Source organism: Lepisma saccharinum, chromosome 13 (assembly GCF_977018435.1).
Source record: "Lepisma saccharinum chromosome 13, izLepSacc3.1, whole genome shotgun sequence".
NCBI lineage: Eukaryota > Metazoa > Arthropoda > Insecta > Zygentoma > Lepismatidae > Lepisma > Lepisma saccharinum.
The window spans coordinates 55,193,410-55,214,287 of NC_139241.1; the positions used below are offsets into that span (position 1 = coordinate 55,193,410).

At 38.9% G+C, this 20,878-nt stretch overlaps 2 protein-coding genes across 2 annotated transcripts in view; one reads left to right on the forward strand and one right to left on the reverse strand.

Annotated features, from left to right (window-relative positions):
- The window catches only part of LOC145997305 (hemolymph lipopolysaccharide-binding protein-like), a 53,108-nt gene extending 47,607 nt beyond the window's left edge, over window positions 1-5,501 (reverse strand). The window contains exon 1 of the mRNA XM_083134208.1: window positions 5,423-5,501. The gene's annotated coding sequence lies outside the window, so the exon portion shown is untranslated. The remainder of the gene's footprint in view (window positions 1-5,422) is intronic.
- Window positions 5,502-8,631: 3,130 nt separating this feature from the next.
- LOC145996776 (uncharacterized) overlaps window positions 8,632-20,878 on the forward strand; it is an 86,066-nt gene continuing 73,819 nt past the window's right edge. Inside the window, exons 1-4 of the mRNA XM_083133310.1 lie at window positions 8,632-8,711; window positions 11,466-11,740; window positions 14,482-14,733; window positions 15,659-15,815. Of these exons, the coding sequence (XP_082989436.1) occupies window positions 11,479-11,740; window positions 14,482-14,733; window positions 15,659-15,815 (671 nt within the window). The 5' untranslated portion in view covers window positions 8,632-8,711; window positions 11,466-11,478. The remainder of the gene's footprint in view (window positions 8,712-11,465; window positions 11,741-14,481; window positions 14,734-15,658; window positions 15,816-20,878) is intronic.

Below are 20,878 nucleotides of genomic sequence, written 5' to 3' on the forward strand. Positions count from 1 at the left end.
AGGAAGGTCGTCTCGTCAAAACGGCCACGCTCTTCTCTCTTCCAGTGTTGCCCTGTGTGTTTCAATTTGAATTCATTTGGCATTCTCATTGTATTATTTATATTTTACAAGACTTATTAGATTAATGAAGAGGGTGTAATATAAATGTAGAGGTGACCCCAAACGAAAGCTAGAAGTAAACATTATGGGATAAATATGATAGAAAACAACTTGCCTACACATTCAGAGTTTTCTTCTTTAAGATGGAAACACTTCAGGTGGAAGGAGCCGAAAAGTCAGAAATAGCGCGAGGGCGAGGGGTCGCTTATCGGACAAGACTTAAACAACCTTTTGGTCTTCTTACGTCAGACTAAATGCTTTTGTTGACATGTTACGCTATTTAGGTTTAGTTGTCTTAGAATATATACACTGCAATTTTCGGGGCTTTACCGTGCTTGACAAAAATGTAGTATTTACACTTTATTCAAGCCTAACCTAACAATGAAGGCATTTCGCACTTACGTCAGAAGACGACCAGAAAGTTGTTTGGGTTTTGTGCGATCAGTTATACTCTAGCGCGAGATGGTGTTCGAGGGGATGCGCGCGATTGACTTTGTTATGTGTCATTGTCTCCATACTTGTTAGTTTGTTTTGAAGTGCGTGACTGGTGATTGAAATATATTTGGCGTGGTGATACGTTGAGTGGAGTGAGGTGGATTGTGTATTGGAAGGAGTGCAGTTGTTGTTGTGTGAGAAGTTAACATATTGCATAGAATAGAATCGAATCGCTTTGAATTAGCGATATACTTTCGAATAGTTATATAAGAATTATCTTGTAATCAAGGGGTCTTGGGTTCATTTTAGCAGGCAGAGATTTATATTTTTAACTTTAGGTTCAGGATCCAGTTCCAATAATATAGTCTATTTGCCAGTGGTGGGACCAGAAAAGAGTTGGCAAGAGTGGAAGAGGCAAAATTGAGGCGAGAATATTTTCTGAATTCTGAGATACCCCAAAATATAATACCATGCGAAAATCTTAAATTAAAATGATCGCCCCCTACACACACACTCCTTGGTGCTGTCACTGTTATCTGAACATAAAGACAATTAACTTTGTCAATAATCTACCGGCCAAAATTTGATAATTATCCCAGTACTATCTCTACGAACCAAAGCGTGTAGTGTCTCAAAAGGTTTAGATAAGTCCACTTTGCATAATTTTGGTGAACCCCCAAGAAAATTATGCACGAGCCGCGCCTGGTCTAAGGGCAATTCAGACTGTGCAACTTTCTTTAGTAATCGACGTTTTTCATGCCAAAGAAATAACTATCACCAACTTAAATTGCAAAAGAAAGTGCCGACTACATTTACATCAATTCAACGCTCATTTCTCTGGTAACTATACTCAGAATAGTATGGGGTCGTATGGCCTAAATAGTTGTTACCGAAAAAAGTTACCAATTGATATTAGTAAATCACTTTTACTATTCTCTACGTTATTAGAATATGCTTATTGTAAAGAACAAAATATAACTTTCAGAAAACTAGAGCTGTATTTTTGCTACACACACACACACACACACACACACACACACACACATATATATATATATATATATATATATATATATATATATATATATATATATATATATATATATTCTTTTTGAAGTTACAAGGTTGAAATAATATATGCATTTAAATTATCACAATTGAAATTAAATGCATTTTTAATGTGCATATAAACGCACATAGTTTGAATAAACCTGGTGTAAGTTGTTCCCCACAGCATTTTTTTAAAAATACATTTTGCATTTTACACCAGCAAATTTGATTCAGCGATTTTTAGTTAGCGCACATCCAAACTACCTATTTTTTTCTTTATGTGGTAATTTTCAAAGCAGTTCCTTTCCCAGTGAAGGCCCGGAGTTGCAGCCCTGAAGCTCACCCAGAATCCTGATCTCATTTTGACCATACCCATAATTTTGCGCCTCCTAAGCTCACTAGCTGCTTCTAGTCATAGAAGTATTAAATTGGTCACAGTTTTCTTGTTTCAAGATCTCTAGCAATATAATATTCATTAGTAAAATATACATGTAATGAACATCACAATACACTTATTTATTGCAACATTTACTTCACATATCTCGAAGTATATGTACTTAGTGAATTTGATTGGGTGGGCAATCGGGGTGCCCACCCGTGCCCACCCCTGTCGCGTCCCTGATGTCGAGAGCAAGATACCTATTGACAAGCGGTTGGGTGAAATTATGTGCACTGGCTTTCAGACGTGCGTGTGTGTGTGGTGTAGTGTTGTGTTTTGTGAACACTGTTAGGAGTTTGAAAGAAAAGTCATTTTCGCGATTGAGCGAAGCAGAACGAACTCAAGTAAAAAGGATGGGCCCTCACCAGCTGGACCTCTACATTGTACAAGAGGTAAGTACTCCCAAATGCGTTATTAAAAGAACATTCAAAAAATTACTGGTACACGAAGTACAATTGGTTATGTGGGTGCAACGTTGTGAACGCGCAATTTTGTTTTCCTTGTTTATTGTTTGGAGGCGGCCATTCATGGACAAACACAGGACACATCCTGGGCGTTTGTTACCATTTGCACATGCGACTCGCTTAAAAAGAGACTGCATCTGGATTGGAACGATTCGTTTCGTGCAATGTATAAGATCAAGGATGGTAAATATGTTTGATTGATTGATTTGTTGCTTTAAGTTCAATTTATGCACAGTAAGGCTAATCGGGACTGGACCTACAGTTTTAAGTGGGATCCGAACCACTGTGTGTGTGTGACTGTGTGCCTCCACCGGGTTTCGAACCCGGTACCCCTCGATTACAAGGCGACGACGGGTAAATATGTTAATGACGACGACGAACAGATGTTACTATACGCTTTAAATCTGTGGTTCCCAAAGCGTGTGCCGCGGCGCCCTGGGGCACCGTGATTAGCTTACAGGGGCGCTACTAAATGTTCCAATATTTTCACTAAATCGTTAGTCAATGCTATGAATGTTTCAAATATCTGCTTATTTAGTACTTTTTTTTACATATAAAATGTTTCTGAATTTGAAATATGTGTTTAATTTTTAACTTAAGACAAGCAATCTTACAAGTAACTGAGCGTTGCAAGTGTTGGAGAGGGCTACATTCTGGGCGCCGTCGTAAAGTCTTGAAAAACTAAGGGAGCTGTGAAGCAAACAAGTTTGGGAACCCTTGTTTAAATGATCGAAAATCAATCTCTCTCTGAATTTGATTTTTTTAAATTTTGATTTGTTGTTTTAAGTCCACTTTATGCACAGTAAGGCTAATCGGGACTGGACCTACAGTTTAAAGTGGGATCCAAAACACTTGTGCCTCCACCGGGTATCGAACCCGGGACCCCTTGATTACAAGGCAATGACGCTACCACTGCGCCATCGGGGAGGCTCTCTCTGAACCATGGCTATGAGGGAAAATACGAAACACTAGGAAAGAAGGAATACAAGCAATGTCACATTGACTGATACATCAATCACAAGCATCACAACCTAGTTATTGTGGACGGGACGAGGGAACATCCTGTACAATACCCAAATATCTTATATATACAAAATATTTTTTTTTCTGGATTGGACGCGTCCTCCTCTCTGTCTCCCTAATGATGCACGTGCTTTCAATGCTGAATGAATGTGGTTGGTTAACATATGGTCCGTGTAATACAAAGTATATTGCGAAGTATGATAATCTTGCGTTGTACATACCTCAGATTGCATGTTATACTAATTAGTTTGCACTAGCCTCACTAATTGTAAATAACGTAATTAAAGGGGTGTTAATTGAGTAAAAAAGTATTGTATTACTTCAGATATAGCATGATTTTGGGGGGAAATCGTTGAAAATAAGTTGAAGTGTTATTCTTACTTGTTCAATATTGAAAATGAAGTTACAGGGGGGAGTATTAAATCTCCAATCAGTATAAAAAATATTGTGAACACCCGCATGTGAACCGCACGCGACGCCACTGGTTAATTGAATAAAAAAAGTATTGTATTACTTCAGATATAGCATGATTTTGGGGGGAAGTCGTTGAAAATAAGTTGAGCTGTTATTCTTACTTGTTCAATATTGAAAATGAAATTACAGGGGAGTGTATTAAATCTCCAATCAGTATAAAAAAAATATTGTGAACACCCGCATGTGAACCGCACGCGACGCCACTGTTCTTGTCCCCCACCCCAAAATAATTTAAAAGGCAACATTCTGCTGTTCAAAACATTGAGTTTTGAGTGGCTAAACACAAATAGTTTCCTTTGTTTACATTTTTTCCCCTATCCAAAATAAGCAAAACCATCGTAAACCTATTACACTACATTGTGGAACTATTTTTTTTCACTTGTGGAAAACTTTACAATACGTAAGAACTGTTTATGTATCGGCTTTGGAAATCTGCTGAGCCACTTCACACAAAAAAAAAAAAAAAAAAAAAAAAAAAAAAAAAAAAAAAAAAAAAAAACATGTCAAAATTATTTTGGTACTTTTGGCTCTGTAACACCTCGAGAAAGTGAAATATTTTAGTATAGTTAATGAACGTTTTCCGTCGTTTTTAGCTCGCGGAAATGTGTTGTTGTGAACTGAAGTACGTCTGTTAATTTAGCTTCACACAGAACAGACCAAAGGCTTCGCGCAAGTGAATATAGCACCCAACACGACATTCCATAACAGCAACTATAATAAGGATAATACCTAAAAGGTGAATGCAAATCCTCTCAAAATTATCCCCGATTGCCATTTTTGTCTTTGAATTTATAAAACGAAAATATTAAAGGGCAATTACGAATATTTAATTGTGTATTCAGACACCAGCCCCAGAACGCAGTTATGTAATATCCATATTTACAATTCCAAGTCACCCACCTAATAAAAATCCTGCGCACGGTAGTGTATGTGTGAAAGAGAGAAACAGACGCAAACTCAAAGACAATAATTCATACACAGTGGCGTGCCCAAGGGGGGTCATAACCTCACCCGTTGGCCCAGTTTTCATAAAGGGAAAAGATTGTCATAATGAAGGATGACTACTAAAAAAGTATACGTAACGCCCCCCACCCTTTTCGAAAATCATTGAAATATGTACACACACACACACATGTATTTAAACTTTGTACCCACCCCACCAATTAAAAACATTCTTTGACCACCGGAATGGACAAAAACAAGACGGGCAAATGTTTCCAAGAGCATCAGTTTCCTTATTGACCTACCTTTACGTATCCACCTTGCTCCAAAGCAACCAACAGACAATGTAAGTAGTCTATAAGAAAAAACAGCAGCAGACCAATCACTCACGAACTTGATACCATGAAGCCTGTCACAAAACAATACCTCCAAGCAAATTTAACTGCGCAACGAGTTAGAACCCACATTCGACATTCAACTGTTTTCACCCACGTACCTCTCGTTCCAGGCGTTGTCTGTGTCCTCTCCTGACCACTCGAACAAGGAAAGAGTGGAGGTACTGGCTATCAGTGACCTTCCACCAGCTTTCTTCTAGAGGGGGGGGGGTGGGTATGGGGGGAGGTGTCCAACGGTCAAAAAAATGCAGAGCAGAACAGCCCGAATAAAAAAAAGGCAGGAAAGTGGGCGATAATAGTTCGTGAACTCTGCGTAGCCATAAACCGGTTCTTACAGGAACCACTTCTAGGGGGAGATGAAACGAACAGACATGCGATTAACATTCATAGCCAGTGAACGTCAATCTTGTTTTGTTTTGATTGTGGCTAGCTCAGGCCATAAGCGATAGTTGACAGTGGGTAGATACTCTTAAGATGAGTAAACAAGCGTTCACGATCGGACGCATGGAATTCTGGGAACGTAACCGCCTTCAGCGAATCAACAAGGAAAACTACTGTCTTTAGAAATGCCCCCTTGAGATCTCAGGAACTTCAATACCTAGAGAGATGAAACTTGTTAAGCAGACAGAGCATTGGTTGATTGATTGAATTAGTTCGTTCATAGGCGTGCGTTAGGGGGGGGGGGGGGCAGGAAACTAGCAGAAAAGTGGCTTAAAATAAAACAATCAGTTGAATCAGCCACAGCATACTCTTCCAGAAATTGTTATTTAATAGTTCTTAGCACTTTGTAAGTTGAGTTAGTGGTTTCAATTTCACAGTCTTTCATTTTTGGATCATGGCAGCTAACTCCGCGATCAAGGACACTGTTCGTAAGTTTCACACAGTTATGTCTGTAAGTGGAAGATATATTTTTATTCCTCAGGCAATACGTCTCTTAAATGGACGCACCTCCTGTTTTGATAAAACGACACGTTTGGTGCGAGCTATTTTTGCATTTTCTCTCCAAGGGCATAACGCTGTCGCCTTGAAATTCAAGGGTCCTTGGCTCGAACCTCTCCCGGTGGAAGAACTCTACACACTAGTTCTGACTACACTTTGAACTGTAGGTCTAGTGCCAATTAGCCTATCTTAGTATAAAAGTGGGCTTACAAACAAACAAAAACGTCTTGTGACAACTTATTTTCTTTAATTCAGCTGTATCTTTGAATCTTTGATGCTTCCAAAGTTTAAATCATTATTCTTGTGCCTGATTATAATTGTGTCTGATGCCCTCGAATCAAAGATTTCCTTCCACGCCTTCCCTCTTTTTAATTCTATGTAAGTTAATCACATGCTTGCATAACTGACACGAGTCCCGGGTTCGATACCCGGTGGAGGCACAAGTGGTTCGGATCCCACTTTAAACTGTAGGTCCAGTCCCGATTAGCCTTACTGTGCATAAAGTGGACTTAAAACACCAAATCAAACAAACAAACAAGCATAACTGACACGCAAAAGTGATATGTGGATAGAGGTTCTCATCAACTCAATAATTATATAGCTTTTTTTTCCATACAGAACTGTTATATCAAAATGTATTTACCTCGGTATTGTAGTGATTATTGTGATCGCTTCTTATTAGTATATTGAAAATAAATTCTGATTTTGGACAGCATATGGTTATTTAAAGATGACAAGTACATAAAAATTGCGATGAAATAAGGAAAAGGGATGAAATAAGGAAAAGGGACACATCAAATTGCCCATGTCTTTTCTGGTATTTCAATGTAGACCTAATTAAAAATAAATTATTTCTGTGTTGCTGAAGGAAGCAACGCGAAGAAGATTTTTTTTTCTTGTTTATTTTTAGATTACTTTCATACCCAGGTCGAGATTTATATATGTGGAGGTCCGAAGCTGTCATCAAAGAACTCCCACCCCCTCTACACAGTTTCAGTTAGAACTATTTGGCCAAGTTATGTCTGTTACAGTTCTATATTTTTACCACATTCCAAGTATCTACTTCTTTCTATTCTGTGGCACTTTTCAAAGCATTTTACCCCACTGCAAGTGCGGAGCTCAGCCCCCAAAATCCTAATCTAATCTTGACTATACCTTGCATAATTTTGTGCCTCCAGCAAAATGCCTCACACGCCTACTGGCTGCTTCTAATCATGTAAGTGTTCATTGGACCACAGTTTTTGTTACAAGAGCTCTGGTAATTAATGAAGTTGAAAGAGAATTTAATTAATTTCATTCAACGTAAATATTTTTCTCCAACTTTCGTAAACTTATTCATTAGATCAATGTTTCAATAAAAGACAGTTAAGCGTTTCTGGGGTGATAATAGTGAACATTTCTGGGGTGATAATAGTGAACATTTCTAATGAATATAATATTCCCAAGAAAAATATATATGGATCAGAATGCACTGATATATTGAAGATCATTCATATTTTCCATTTATTGAATTTGATTGGGTGAAAATCAGGTGGGCATAGGAATTTTTGGGAGGGCGCTTGCCCACCCGTGCCCATCCCTGTCGCCGTCCCTGTCATCTTCACGATTAGCCAAAAGTGGCAGAAAAGCGAAGTGTACATCTGGTTTGTCGTTTTGGTTTGCTTGAGTTTTTGTCTTAAGTCAACTTTTATGCAAGGACCTACAGTTTAAAGTGGAATCCGAAGCACTGCGACATGTGCCTCCACCGTATATCGACGACGCTACCACAGAGTCCTCGGTGAGCATCTTGGTTTGTCGTGCATAGTAGCTTGACATATCAAACACAAATGCGATACTGCAGTCCGCCCGACCCTGTGGCCGAGTGGTTAGCACATCGCGCTGCGACGCCAAGGGTCCCGGGTTCGAATCCCGGTCGGGCTTGGTTGTTTGTGAATGTCCATTCATCAATTTCATCATTTCATCACTCATCCCCATCTTCGCAAATTAGCCAAGAGGCACAAAACGCGAAGTAAAATAAACTAAATCAAATCAAATCAAATCAAAAATCAAAATACTGCAGTCCCATCTGTCGTTAAAGGCTGATTGAATTCTGCAACACGCAAGATAAGCATCTGCTTTATTGAGTCAGTGGGCTCACGTGTCGCTACAGTTACGGTAAACAACAACCTTGGGCCGAACGAGATGTCTAGAACCGGTGTCTGGAAGTTCATCCTGGTCACAAAATAACACCGTTACGGACGCACAGAAGCATGTGCAGTAGTTGACCCACATTTCGCTTCCTCGTGTTTTTTTTGATTAAATTGCAATGAATAATATGCTCACTTCTTTTCCTTACGTTATGTAGGATGTGGCGAGAGTATAAATGCTTCCCAATACCCGTCTCGCTACAAGGTCACATCTGTTAAGCTGGAAGAGGGGCAGTCGGTTCAAATTGGACGAGTTACTGTTTTTGTAAGTAGCCAATTAACACTCATAACACAATTTTCGTCACTTTCATTCGGTTTTCGTTGAGTTTTGTAAGAAAAAGTTCCGCTAAACGGGCTGATATGGGTGTGACTCATCGCACCAAACTCAAACACCTTTTTGGTCAAGCGCCGTAATTCGCCTATGGTTAGGTTAGGTTAATTGGTTGATTTGCTTTATTTCACTTCCCTTTTGTGCCACTTTTGGCTAATTGGCGAAGATGGGGATGAGTGATGAAATGATGAAATTGATGAAGGGACTCGAAACCGGGACTCCTGACGTCGTAGCGCGAGGTTAGGTTAGGCTTGTTAGGTTTAAATCTCTTAGCATAAATAAACAACATTTATCCTAACAACGAAAGCATTTAGCCTAACGTCAGAAGACGACACACAGCGCTTGCCTAAGAAAAGTGTTTGCGTCTGGTGCAATAAGTGATACCCGGCCTCCCCGATGGAACAGAGTCCCAGCTTCGATATCCGGTGGAGGCACATAATGGTTTAGAACCCACTTTAAACTGTAGGTCCAGTCCCGATTAGCCTTACTGTGCATAAAGTTGACTTAGAACACCAATTCAATCAATCAATCAATAAGTTAGACCCGTAGCGTCCTATCAAGAGGAGAAATTCAACGTCCAACTTGCGTACTAAAGTGGAACAGTTGGCTATTATTGATTGATTGATTTACTGTTTTAAGTCCACTTTATGCACAGTAAGGCTAATCGGGACTGGACCAACAATTTAAAGTGGAATCCGAACCACTATGTGCCTCCACCGGGTATCGAACCCGGGACCCCTTAGTTGGTTATTATTGAATGTCGTTATAATAACTCCTCCCAGTGCTACGGTAAACTGAACGATCAGATATTAGGAGCGAAGTGAATAAACAAACAAAAAAATGTATTCTCTCAAGGGGTCTCGGGTTCGATCCTGTTTTGAGGCACAGTAGTTCGGATCCAAATTTAAACTATAGGTCAGTACCGATTAGCCTATCTGGGTATAAAGTGGATTTTAAATAAACTTTAATAATTCTTTCTCGAACCTATTACGCACTTAGAGCCTTAACTGGCGGCGTTGTGGTAGGGTTGCTAAAGATCCAGGAATTTTAAGAAGTTTAATTCCGGTCCACGAGAGAAAATGAGCAAGTGTGAATGGGCAGTGAACCTTTTTATCTGAGTATTTCAATTCGGTCCAGGAAACTTCTTTCCGGATCAATTTAAATACGGTGCAGGAACATTTTCTTTTCAATGTAACAATACGTAAACTTGGACCGAATTTAAATTATGTGGGAAAAACGATTCCGGTGCTAAAGCGGAACCCAATAGAACCCATTATAATTTATCCGTTTCTGGACCATTAACAACCCTGGTGGTAACGTCGTCGCTTTGTAATCAAGGGTTCCCGAGTTCGAGCCCGGATGAAGGCACACACCAGTTCAATTCACACCTCAAACTGTAGGTCCAGTCCCAATTAGCCTATCTGTGCATAAAGTGGACTTACAACTCAAAACAAACAAACGTATTACACTTTGTGTTAAAAGACATAACATTTGAGACTTTACATTATTATTGGCAGAACCTTTCCAGCTCAGTATAGACGCTAATACTTGACAGGATTACAGGTGGCTAAATGTCCTAGGAAGCAAGTCCAGATTTGAACAAAGAGGTTTGTAATCTGTGACTTTGTTCATATTTTCTTGTGGAGCAATGGTGTACATGTTGCATACTACCAGCAAATGGTTTAAAAATGAAGTGCCAAAGCATCAATTGGAATCATAGGCGCCGACTCCATGGGGCTTGGGGGGCTCGAGCCCCCCCCAATGTTAACGATGTTAATTTTGCTTAAGAGGATCTAATGTATTATTTTGCTTCTGTTGTAATGTTTACTCTGAACTGTGCCACATGAACTTAACTTCAAAATACACATTTGAAAAGTTTTAGACCATCAAGTTTGGGGGCTGAGACCGCTAACCATCATCTTTGGCGGGGCTATGACCATAGGCAGCAAAACACATGACTTATTACTATCTAAAAAGAGTTTCAAAAGACGATGTGCATGAACTAGGAGAGTGGATGGGACGTTTGGGCTACAAATGGCTCTCACATGACATTCATAACGAGATCATTGATATATTAGGGAGATCTGCTTTGCGCTCCGTGGTAGCAGATATTTAAAGTCGGGAATATTTTGCTATTTTGGTTGACGAAACTTGTGACATATCCATCCGCGAACAATTGACATTTTGCATTCGAACTGTAAATGACAATTTTAATATTTTTGAGGAATTCATGGGCTTTTATGAGATTCCGAACACTGAGGCCCATGGACGACCGCAGGATTTTTTCCAGGGAAGGGCAAGGAAGATATTTTTTCCAGGGGGGGCAAACGAAGGCAAATTTTCCCCAAAAATAGTGTCGTTCTCTAAAAACATTGCTTAAATTTGAATTTATGGTGTTCATGCAATAAATAACACATATTATTGTGGCTAAAATGAAATTATATGTGTGAAATACATATTTTTTGGTTGACTTTCATTTTCCGGGGGGGGCCACCCCTTGCCCACTTTTCGGACGCCCATGCTGAGGCCAAAACTTAAAAATGGGAGGGAGTGAGTCATTCATTAATTTATTTCAGTGATCAGAGCCCCCCCCAATAATTTTGACAAGTCGGCGCGCCTGATTGTAATTATAATACACGATCTCATGGCGTTCTTACAATACTGTTGTTATTATTATTTATATTGCAGCAATTGCTTAGTGATGGGTGGGATGAAGTGGACAATTTACACAATCGCTATCATTGGCTACTTCACTCGGTGGACGCACAGCGACTGCCGACAGAACAGCTTGAAGAAGCTCCAACTGAACCTGGCCAGCCGCAGGAACGAGACTGGTCATTGGACGACTGAAATCACAGCCAACCTGGAAGGGGAAGTGCCTAGAGCGTGGACCGTCAAAGTCAAGCGATTGTCGACTGAATGCCAGGGCGACAACAGTCTGCGTCTCAGCGCCATTGTTACAGGTGAGAAGAAGAAATCAATGCAACAGACAGTTGCTCTTGTTGGTTCATTGCAAAATATACATTGCTACAGACCCCTCCCTCCCCATCACCCGCCGAGTTAAAATTTCCAATGCAGTCACACCAGATAATCTGGTGAAGGGGTTAGCATAGCGTGCTCTGAAGTCAGAGGTCTAGGATTTGAATTCTGGAAAAAAGCATGAACGACTCTTTCGGAGTCTCGATGGCCCAGTCTGCAGGGCGTCTGTCCGGGTTCGATTCCCGAGCTGGGTGATCTAAAGTAGGAATTTTCCCTGAATAAACGGTTCATCCAGCCTGTAATACGTAAATGGGTACCTGGAAGTTAAAGCCTGACAGAGCGTGGTGCTCATCACATCACCTTCATAAAAATGCCCGAGATCGACAATGTCCACGGCTTTACCTCAACCCCCACCCCACATATGGTACTTCATGACAAGGTGCAATGATCAAGGGGAACTTTACCTTTATTTGCTACTTTAGCTAATCGCGGTGATGAGGATGAATGATAAAATAGATGATGGGACAACACACAATCATGCCTTATCCGAGATTAGAACTTCGAAGACTTTTGAACATAAATCAGCATTTGCCTTATGTGACATTTACATGTGTGTGTGTGTGTGTGTGATTGTCCCCTTACATCTGGTCATCATTAATCTTCATCGTCGCGATTATCCAAAAGCGGTGATAAAATAAAACGCATCCAATTATAGCTAAAAGTTCCCATACAGCGAGTTACAGAGACTGACTCAAAAGAGACAGTATGCACACTATAAAACCTCACTGGGTTATCAGAAAAAAAAATTGGTTCAAAATTCCAAGTTAGGGCATGATTGATATATATTATAAAATATATTATTATATATGGTGAACTAGCAGTTATGGCCAATGTACATAGTCTGTGCATAGCAACGATTATGCATCTTGTTTATATGTCTTATGAATGATTTAAGTTTTAATAATGTAATCCATCTTGTTACAAGTTTTAATATATTTAATTATGAAGTTCCAATCGTGAGATGTTTATTTCTGTTTATGTCATAAATATTAGGACATAACAATGATTCAGCAGTAAGAAGACAAAGTAGAATTGGTTCACAATTCCAACTTAGGATATCATTCAGCAGTAAGAAGACAATAAGAAGAATATAGTCAAACACCAAACCCCTAGCAAGAACTGCATGTTCAATATACCATGTGAATGCGGGCGTGCTTGAGAACCAGGACACCCTCTTAAGAAAACGACAGATGAACAGACGCAAAGGCGAAACAGATAGGTCAAAAAATAGCCGAAGATGCATGGGGTGAATCACATAGAATTCAGTGGAACAACGTAACAATACTACACAGATAACCAAACTAGAGAAAATGGACAATCACAGAAGCAGCCTTCGCAGCAATGGGTCAAGACACTTATACATATGTCATCTCAGTTTAGAATTCAAGCAGATATGGTTCCTTCTTCTCAGAAAATAGAAATAGTATCACAAGTGGACCAAAACGTAGCACAGAATAGTTGGTTGTCGATCTCCTTGACGTAGTGGTTAGCACAGCACGCTACGACCGGTCCCGGGTTCGAATCCCGGATAAGAAATGGATGTTGGTGTATTGTCCTCTATGAGAACACAGAAACTAGAGTAAAACTGAAAACTGAGAAGGGAGAATGACAGGGGAAACTACCTCTTAGGGGTTTTCATTTTATACAAAAAAAAAGTTGGTTACCGCACGGAATTTGTAGTAAAATCACAGGCCTGTCGTAGGTTTCCACCAACGGTAAAAATAAATTTGCTCATCTGAAGACGAGAGAAGAGGTACGTAGTAGATGGGTTTCATGTGATGTCAGGATGCGCATAGCCGCCATGTTTGCGGCCAATTTTATTTGTTGTTGGCAAGGAAATATCCACCACGTAGCGTTCGTTATAGCTGCACCAACTGCACGTTTGTTTTAAATCACGAATGTCTATGTGTTCGTATCTACCGTTCGCTAGCTTGAATTCGGCATGCTTACAAGAACTGGCCTCAATCATGGCTCCTCGGTAGTTAAGGCATAGCCATAAACGCTGACGTTGGAAATCAGTGTTGCCAACCTAACCTAACTTTTTCAATCAGTGTTGCCAAACTAACCTAACTTTTCAATCAATGTTGCCAACCTAACATAACTTTTTAAATCAGTGTTGCCAACCTAACATAACTATAGCTTTGAGGACATTCTTTCCCCCTTCCCATCGATTTAGGGTTCATTATATCGTAATACGTCTTCCGAACATGATATATCTCTCTCTCTCTTTCTATCCCTCCTCTTCCCTCGTCCCCCTCCCCATCTGGTTAGGTTAAATTATATCGTAATACGTCATAATCACATCACATTAGCGAGATAAATCACTCTCATTGTCCCCCCTCCTCCTCCCCCTCGACTTAGGTTAATCATGTCGCTTCTTTTCAAAGAGCAACACTGATTTGTCCTCAAAGCTATAGTTAGGTTAGGTTGGCAACACTGATTGAAAAAAGTTAGGTTAGGTTGGCAACACTGATTTGCAACGTCAGCGTGTTATGGCTATGCCATAACTACTTGCTAGAAGCCACAATGCAACAGTTTGTGAGTAGTTTGAAACACTACTATAGTTAAAAGCACTAGACAATGGATAATGTCAAATTAACATTACATGATTATGAAGAACCTTTCACACTAGCATTCTGTTTTATTTCTGAACTTTACTTTCTAGTGCCACCGCCTAGACCAAAAGACTACGAATTCTTCCCTAAAATCGGGTACTACAAGTTCCACGATGACTACAGGACATGGGAAGAAGCCAAAAACATCTGCGAGGAGGAAGGTGGCCACCTGGCCATCGTAAACTCTGAAGATGAATCCAAGGTGCTTAAGTCCCTATTTGCCAGACACTCAGACGATGATAACTGGGCGTTCGTAGGTTTCCACGACAGATACAACGAAGGCGAATACGTCACTATTTTTGGTGAGTGAATTAACATTTTTGGGTGCGTCGGTACACTTGACCTTATGTAAAATCCTTACCTTAGAGTTAAAAGAAAGGTGTGTAAAGAACCCTTTGAAAAGTGTTCAAAGTGTAAGGTTGTGAATGGACCTTCGCAGGATAAACATAACACATTAAAAGGCAAGGAGACACTTTTGTTAAAACTCTTGTCTCCAAGATCTTCCTTTTTTATTCATTGTCTCTGTCTGTCAAGTTCATTCTCTCTCTCTCGTTTACTAAATATAATTCCTTCTTTCTCTCTCTCTCTCTCTTCGTCACATTCTTTCATTCACAATATTATTTCTTTTTTAACAATCTCTCTTACTCTCTATCTCCATCTTCCTTCCTCCTTCTTTGACATTCTCCCAACTTTCTTGATCTTTCCTTGTCTATGTAACACTCTTTCACAATCATTCTTTCTTGCTTTCACTATCTCTCCCCTTCTCTCTCCCTCTCTTTTCTTTCACAATCTCTTTCTTTGTCTCTTTATCTCTTTGGCTCTCTCCCCCCCTTCTCCCTTTCTTTATTTCACAAGCTATTTCTTCTTCTTTCACAATATCTCTATCTCATCTCTTAGCTCCCATTATTTTCATTTTCAATCTCTCTCTCTTTCTTACCTTCTAAGTTATTAGCCATCATCTTTCGCTCTCTTTCTTCTCTCCTCACCTTTGTAGCTTTATTTCTTGTTAATTTTCCCTCTATATCCTACAATGTTTTCTACCACCTCTCTGTTAGTGTACTTTCACTCATTCATGGTCAGTATCTCTTTTAGTGTTTATTTTGTTTACTTTGTGCCAATTTATCAGTTTTCATTACTCTTACACATATTTCTTTAATGCTTTTCTTCTGTTTGTACAACTTCTCGCCTTCTATTTTGACCATTGATGTATCTGACGTCTCTTCCCAGGTGACCCGCTGAACAAAACAAAATACACGAGATGGTCCAGCAAGGATCAACCGGACGACAGTGGCGGAGAGGACTGCGGGTGCATCCATAGAAACGGGGGCCTCAATGACATCAGCTGTGATAGCGAACTTTACTTCATATGCGAGTATGAGCTCTGGTAGCGACAGCAGTTCGACTTCCTTCGAGTAGAAAAGACTAAATGAGTGTATGTGATTCTGATTACAGTCTGCTGTAACTTTTGAACCATGTAATGAAAGCTCTAGGCTGCTCTCTACCTAATTGGTCAGCTTGGAGTAGCCAATCGAAACCAAAGCTTCAATAGCGTGATCAAGTGTCCAGAGATTATTGGTGCTGCAGCCACAGTGCCGAAACTTTTTGATCAGCCCACCTAAGGTTTATCAAAACTAACATGAGTATGAGTTTTTATTTTAAGAGTACTTTCCAAGGCAGAATTTATTGAAAAAAAATCAAACATGCTACGACGCAACTTCCCACCTTCTAACAGGGTCTTCTTCAGACAAAGATTCATACCATGTTTTGGTCAGTACACTTTAAAGTGGAATCCATTATCAAAACTTCCATATGGCAGTTTTCGTCCAAAGTCAAAACTAAAATTTTATAATTCATTAGATATAAGCTTGTCTACGAATGCTTTAGAGGTCCACTTTTCTGATCGGATAGGCTAATCGAGACTGGATCTACAGCACGACGGCTCTGCCAGGAATCAAACCTTGAGCAGTTTCTACACAAGGCCCCACATTTCTCTGCAAACATAAATATTACTTAGTAACATTTAAAAAAAATAGTTTGCTTTTATTATTTCTCTGTTTCATGGGCTTCATCAAATTTATTGTAGGAAGATCAGCTCGTTAGTACAAAATTGACAATAGAAATATTATTAACAACAATTAAGTACTTATTACTATAAATTAATACAATAAATTACAGTTTTATTGCCAATTTTTTAACTTGTATGATTATATCCTTGGGGAGATTCTTCCATTCGTGCACTAGATGAGTGAACATCAGATACAACTTTATTTGCATTGTTTTTCTAATTCGCTATTAACTTTTACACAGAGTAAAAACCTTTGAATGTTAGGGTGATATTTTAGTCATGAAGTTTATGCTATGTAACCTTTTATGTTAAATTTCGTAAAAATGTTAAAAAGTCAGTAGTCATTCATTTCGGGGGAATAAATGGAAGAATGTGAAGAAAAAACACTAAGTCCTGGCCTAGTTCGTATTTTGTGCTCTATTTTCTGAGCTAATCTCGTATTTTTCCTTTGATACTTAAGCAGGAATAACAATTTAATAAAATGTGTTTGTGTTATTTACAATCAAAATAGTACACATTTTGCTTTTTCCTAATTTGAAACGAACGAAACTTAATTTCCGGGGGAACATTTTTGAACACTATCCTTCGTAACGCCAATGAATATCTTTCATATTTTCACAGGAATTTCAGGAATAAATATTCTTCATATTACACATTGCAGCTCTGTACTCATAGTTTGATATTCATGATCTTGGATAAACATTGTAAAAATTGTACATGTGATGGCGGAAAATTAACTCTACAAGCTGAGGAAATTAGTCATAAGATAACGGTCTACTGGAGTAACATAGGCCACGTTTCAACCTATACGTATAGTCTATGGGCCAAGTGGCCAAAATCAAGAATTCGGTACAATTTGCGGGTACTAATTTTCTTTTATACCACAGTTACATGGTTATGAATGCATGCCAGAAAACCATGATTGCCATCTCAAAGTAGTAGCTAATAGAAATGGCGGCCAATCAAAGATGGCGGATGTTGACATTTGAGAAAAATACTATATCTCTGAAACCAACGGCTCGATCTCAACGAACTGTTTTTTTATATGAAAGCTTAATATGTGTTCTATATTTAATGATATCTTTAGTTTTGCAATAGGAGCAACCGTTAAGTTGTTAATCACGGATTACTAAAAAATCGTATTTTTTACTATTAATTTTATATTTAACATTAATTTATTAATCATCTAGGCATCTGAGAAGAAAATGTTCCAAACAAACATTGTAGCGTAAACGCATATTTTTAATTTGACATACAATGTATTATACTTGTTGGTTTTCACCTTACAATTCATATAAAACAAATGAACTGTATAGTGTGTGCATCGAATTCTTCTAGCAGCATGTGTCCTTAGTCCTATTTAATTACACTTGTAACTGGTATTGACTATTGAATAGTATATTATTGTTATATGCATACAATCACATTTAATAATAATAATAATTGATATTAGTATTGTTATTATTATTATTAATAATAATAATAATAGTTGTTGTTTTTGTTGTTGTAGTATTAACTAGCCATTAATTTTGTTTAATTGTAACCGATGTTCATGGAAGAATGTTATTGATTGATTGAAATTAAAGTTTTATATGCGTCAGCACTTCGGCTATTTTCACCTGTCATATTACATGAGGCCAAGCCCCTTACAACGTATAAAAAATCACCATGCGTGTCTCTAAAATCTTCTTTCCCAGAGCAATACACAGGAGACCATACATACTACCATACAAAAATAGGATGATTCTTCTTGATTACTAATAAAACAATAAATTATATATAAATATAAAGACAACAGAATAAATTCCGATGGTTAGAATAACGTCGTCGCCTTGTGATCAAGGGGACTCGGGTTCGATACCCTGTGGAGGCACAAAGTGGTTCGGATCCAACTTTAAACTGTAGGTCCACTCCGGATTTTCCCATCTGTACATAAAGCGTACTTCAAAAGAAAATCTCAAATCAAACAACGCTACAAAGGACTGTGCTGGCCGTAGGTTCAGACGCCAGAGCCTCGTTGGTCTCCAAGACTGCAGTTGCTGAGGTGAAGTACGTGGAAATGAGGTTAACATTTGAGAGTGATCAGAAGAACATCATAACATACGTGTGTCCTCGTTATTAGTTATTACAGCCGAAATGTCTGTTTTCAAGAAAGTAAAAATCTGTAAAAACAGAAGACGGACCAGAGAAGTTATATTATGTGGGGGAAATGCATTCACCAAAAGACATAGCCAGTTAAAGATGCATGATTTATCAACTGAAAAATTTCATAGCATGTGTCGAGCCAATTGTACCAATATCAAGTCCTTAAGAAGTCTAAAAGCAGATGCTTCATCCTCCCATTTGTTTTCTGAAAGTCGTCCTTGCTCATCAAAGCATGCCGAGAAACGATTGAAACGGACACTCACAGATGAACACATCGTATACATCAAGAATTGTGTTTCGTGTGACAAAGAAAGGAAATACAAGAGAATGTGAATATCAACACTTACTCATGTTCCTGAGCTGGGAATTGATAAGATATTGCGTGTGACTGCAATTGAGAGAAGAGTGGAAAAATCATCGCAATCAAATTCAGGGAGATCTTAGCTGCAGAAGAATGTTATCATAAACTTATTACTTTGCTTACACCAAATTCAGATCAGATAAACCTGAAAATATTGGTGAAAGTAGTTAAGCAAGAAAATCGACATGTAAAACCTATAGTATATATTTTATCCTAGAAATTCGAATGTTGAACCTCAAAGTTACTTCCTTTCAAACCATTAAGGATGATGATGATCAAATATAAGAGTCTACCGAGAAAAGTTTCCGTTATAGCTTGTACCAAGAATTTGGTTCCTCTTAATGTATTCCAGCATTGACGGTACGATTGGTAATCTGACTTAGGATTTGCTACTTGTAAACTATCTGAGGACGTAAATCATATTAGAAGCAGCTCTTGAAATGGAAACATTTTAGCTGAGGGGTTGTTTGGTCGAGACTTGGAGTTAGCTGAGGGGATGCTTCTATACATTAAGGTAACTGGGGAGATGATTTGCGAATATTTTGCTAGCTTTGGGGATACCATTCCCACGCATCCCCCCTAACTTTGAGCACTGATTAGAAGAGAACATTTTGGCTAAGGTGGGGGGGGGAACCCTATTCATGGAGCTGCTAAACACAAAGGAAGATCCGAAAGGTGTAGAAAAAACCCCATCATCATTTTACGAGCTTTACTTGAATTACGTAGTCATACTTCCTAGCAAAATTGCCTGGAACCTTTTAGATAGATGCAATTTTAAATCACCTAAGCTATAAATGTAACTACACTAAAGTTTCAGAAATAGATACAGCGTTGTGTATAGAACAATTGCCAACAATTTTTTCAAAGTATGTAATCTTGAATGCACAAAACTGATATTGCAATACTTTCTTGCTTTCTTCGGATAACAGTAGTACTAGACCTTTGTGGCAAGTAGACGGCATTTTTTGGCAATAATTATATTGACACGATAGGAACTGCCAGCCTCACTTAATATTTCCTCTGTATGGTGTACATTGTCAGAGACATGAATACTGCATGTTTGTTTTGATATGTTCTTTTAAGTCCACTTTATGCATAGTAAGGCTAATCGGGATTGGACCTACAGTTTAAAGTGGGATCCGAACCATTTGAATACAAGGCGACGACGCTACCACTGCGCCATCGGGGAGACCACACTGCTTCTTTGTCACACGAAACACAAATCTTGATGTAGCCTATGTATAAGATGTGTCCATCTAGGAGTGCCCGTTTCAAGGGTTTCTCCTCATGCTTTGATGAGCAAGGACTTTCAGAAAACAAACGGGAGACTTGATATAAGTCGAATTGGCTCGACACATGCGATGAAATTTTTCAGCCGATAAATCATGTATCTTTATTTTCAATCAAAATTTCTGTATACGCCAAAACTGTCTGTCCTTTGGTGAATGCATTTCCCCCACATATAATATAACTTCTCTGGCCAGCCTTCTGTTTTTACAAATTTTTACTTTCTTGAAAGCAGGCATTTCGACTGTAATAACTAATAACGAGTATAGACATATGTTATGATGTTCTTCTCAACACTCCCAAATGTTAACCTCATTTCCACGTACTTCACCTCAGCAACTGCAGTCTTGGAGACCAACGAGGCTCTGGTGTCTGAACCTACGGCCAGCACAACCCTTTGTGTTGTTTGATTTGAGATTTTCTTTTGAAGTACACTTTATGCACAGATAGGAAAATCCGGAGTGGACCTACAGTTTAAAGTGGGATACGAACCACTTTGTGCCTCCACAGGGTATCGAACCCGAGTCCCCTTGATCACAAGGCGACGACGTTACACTAAGCCATCGGGGAGGCTACCTTTGAATGGTCT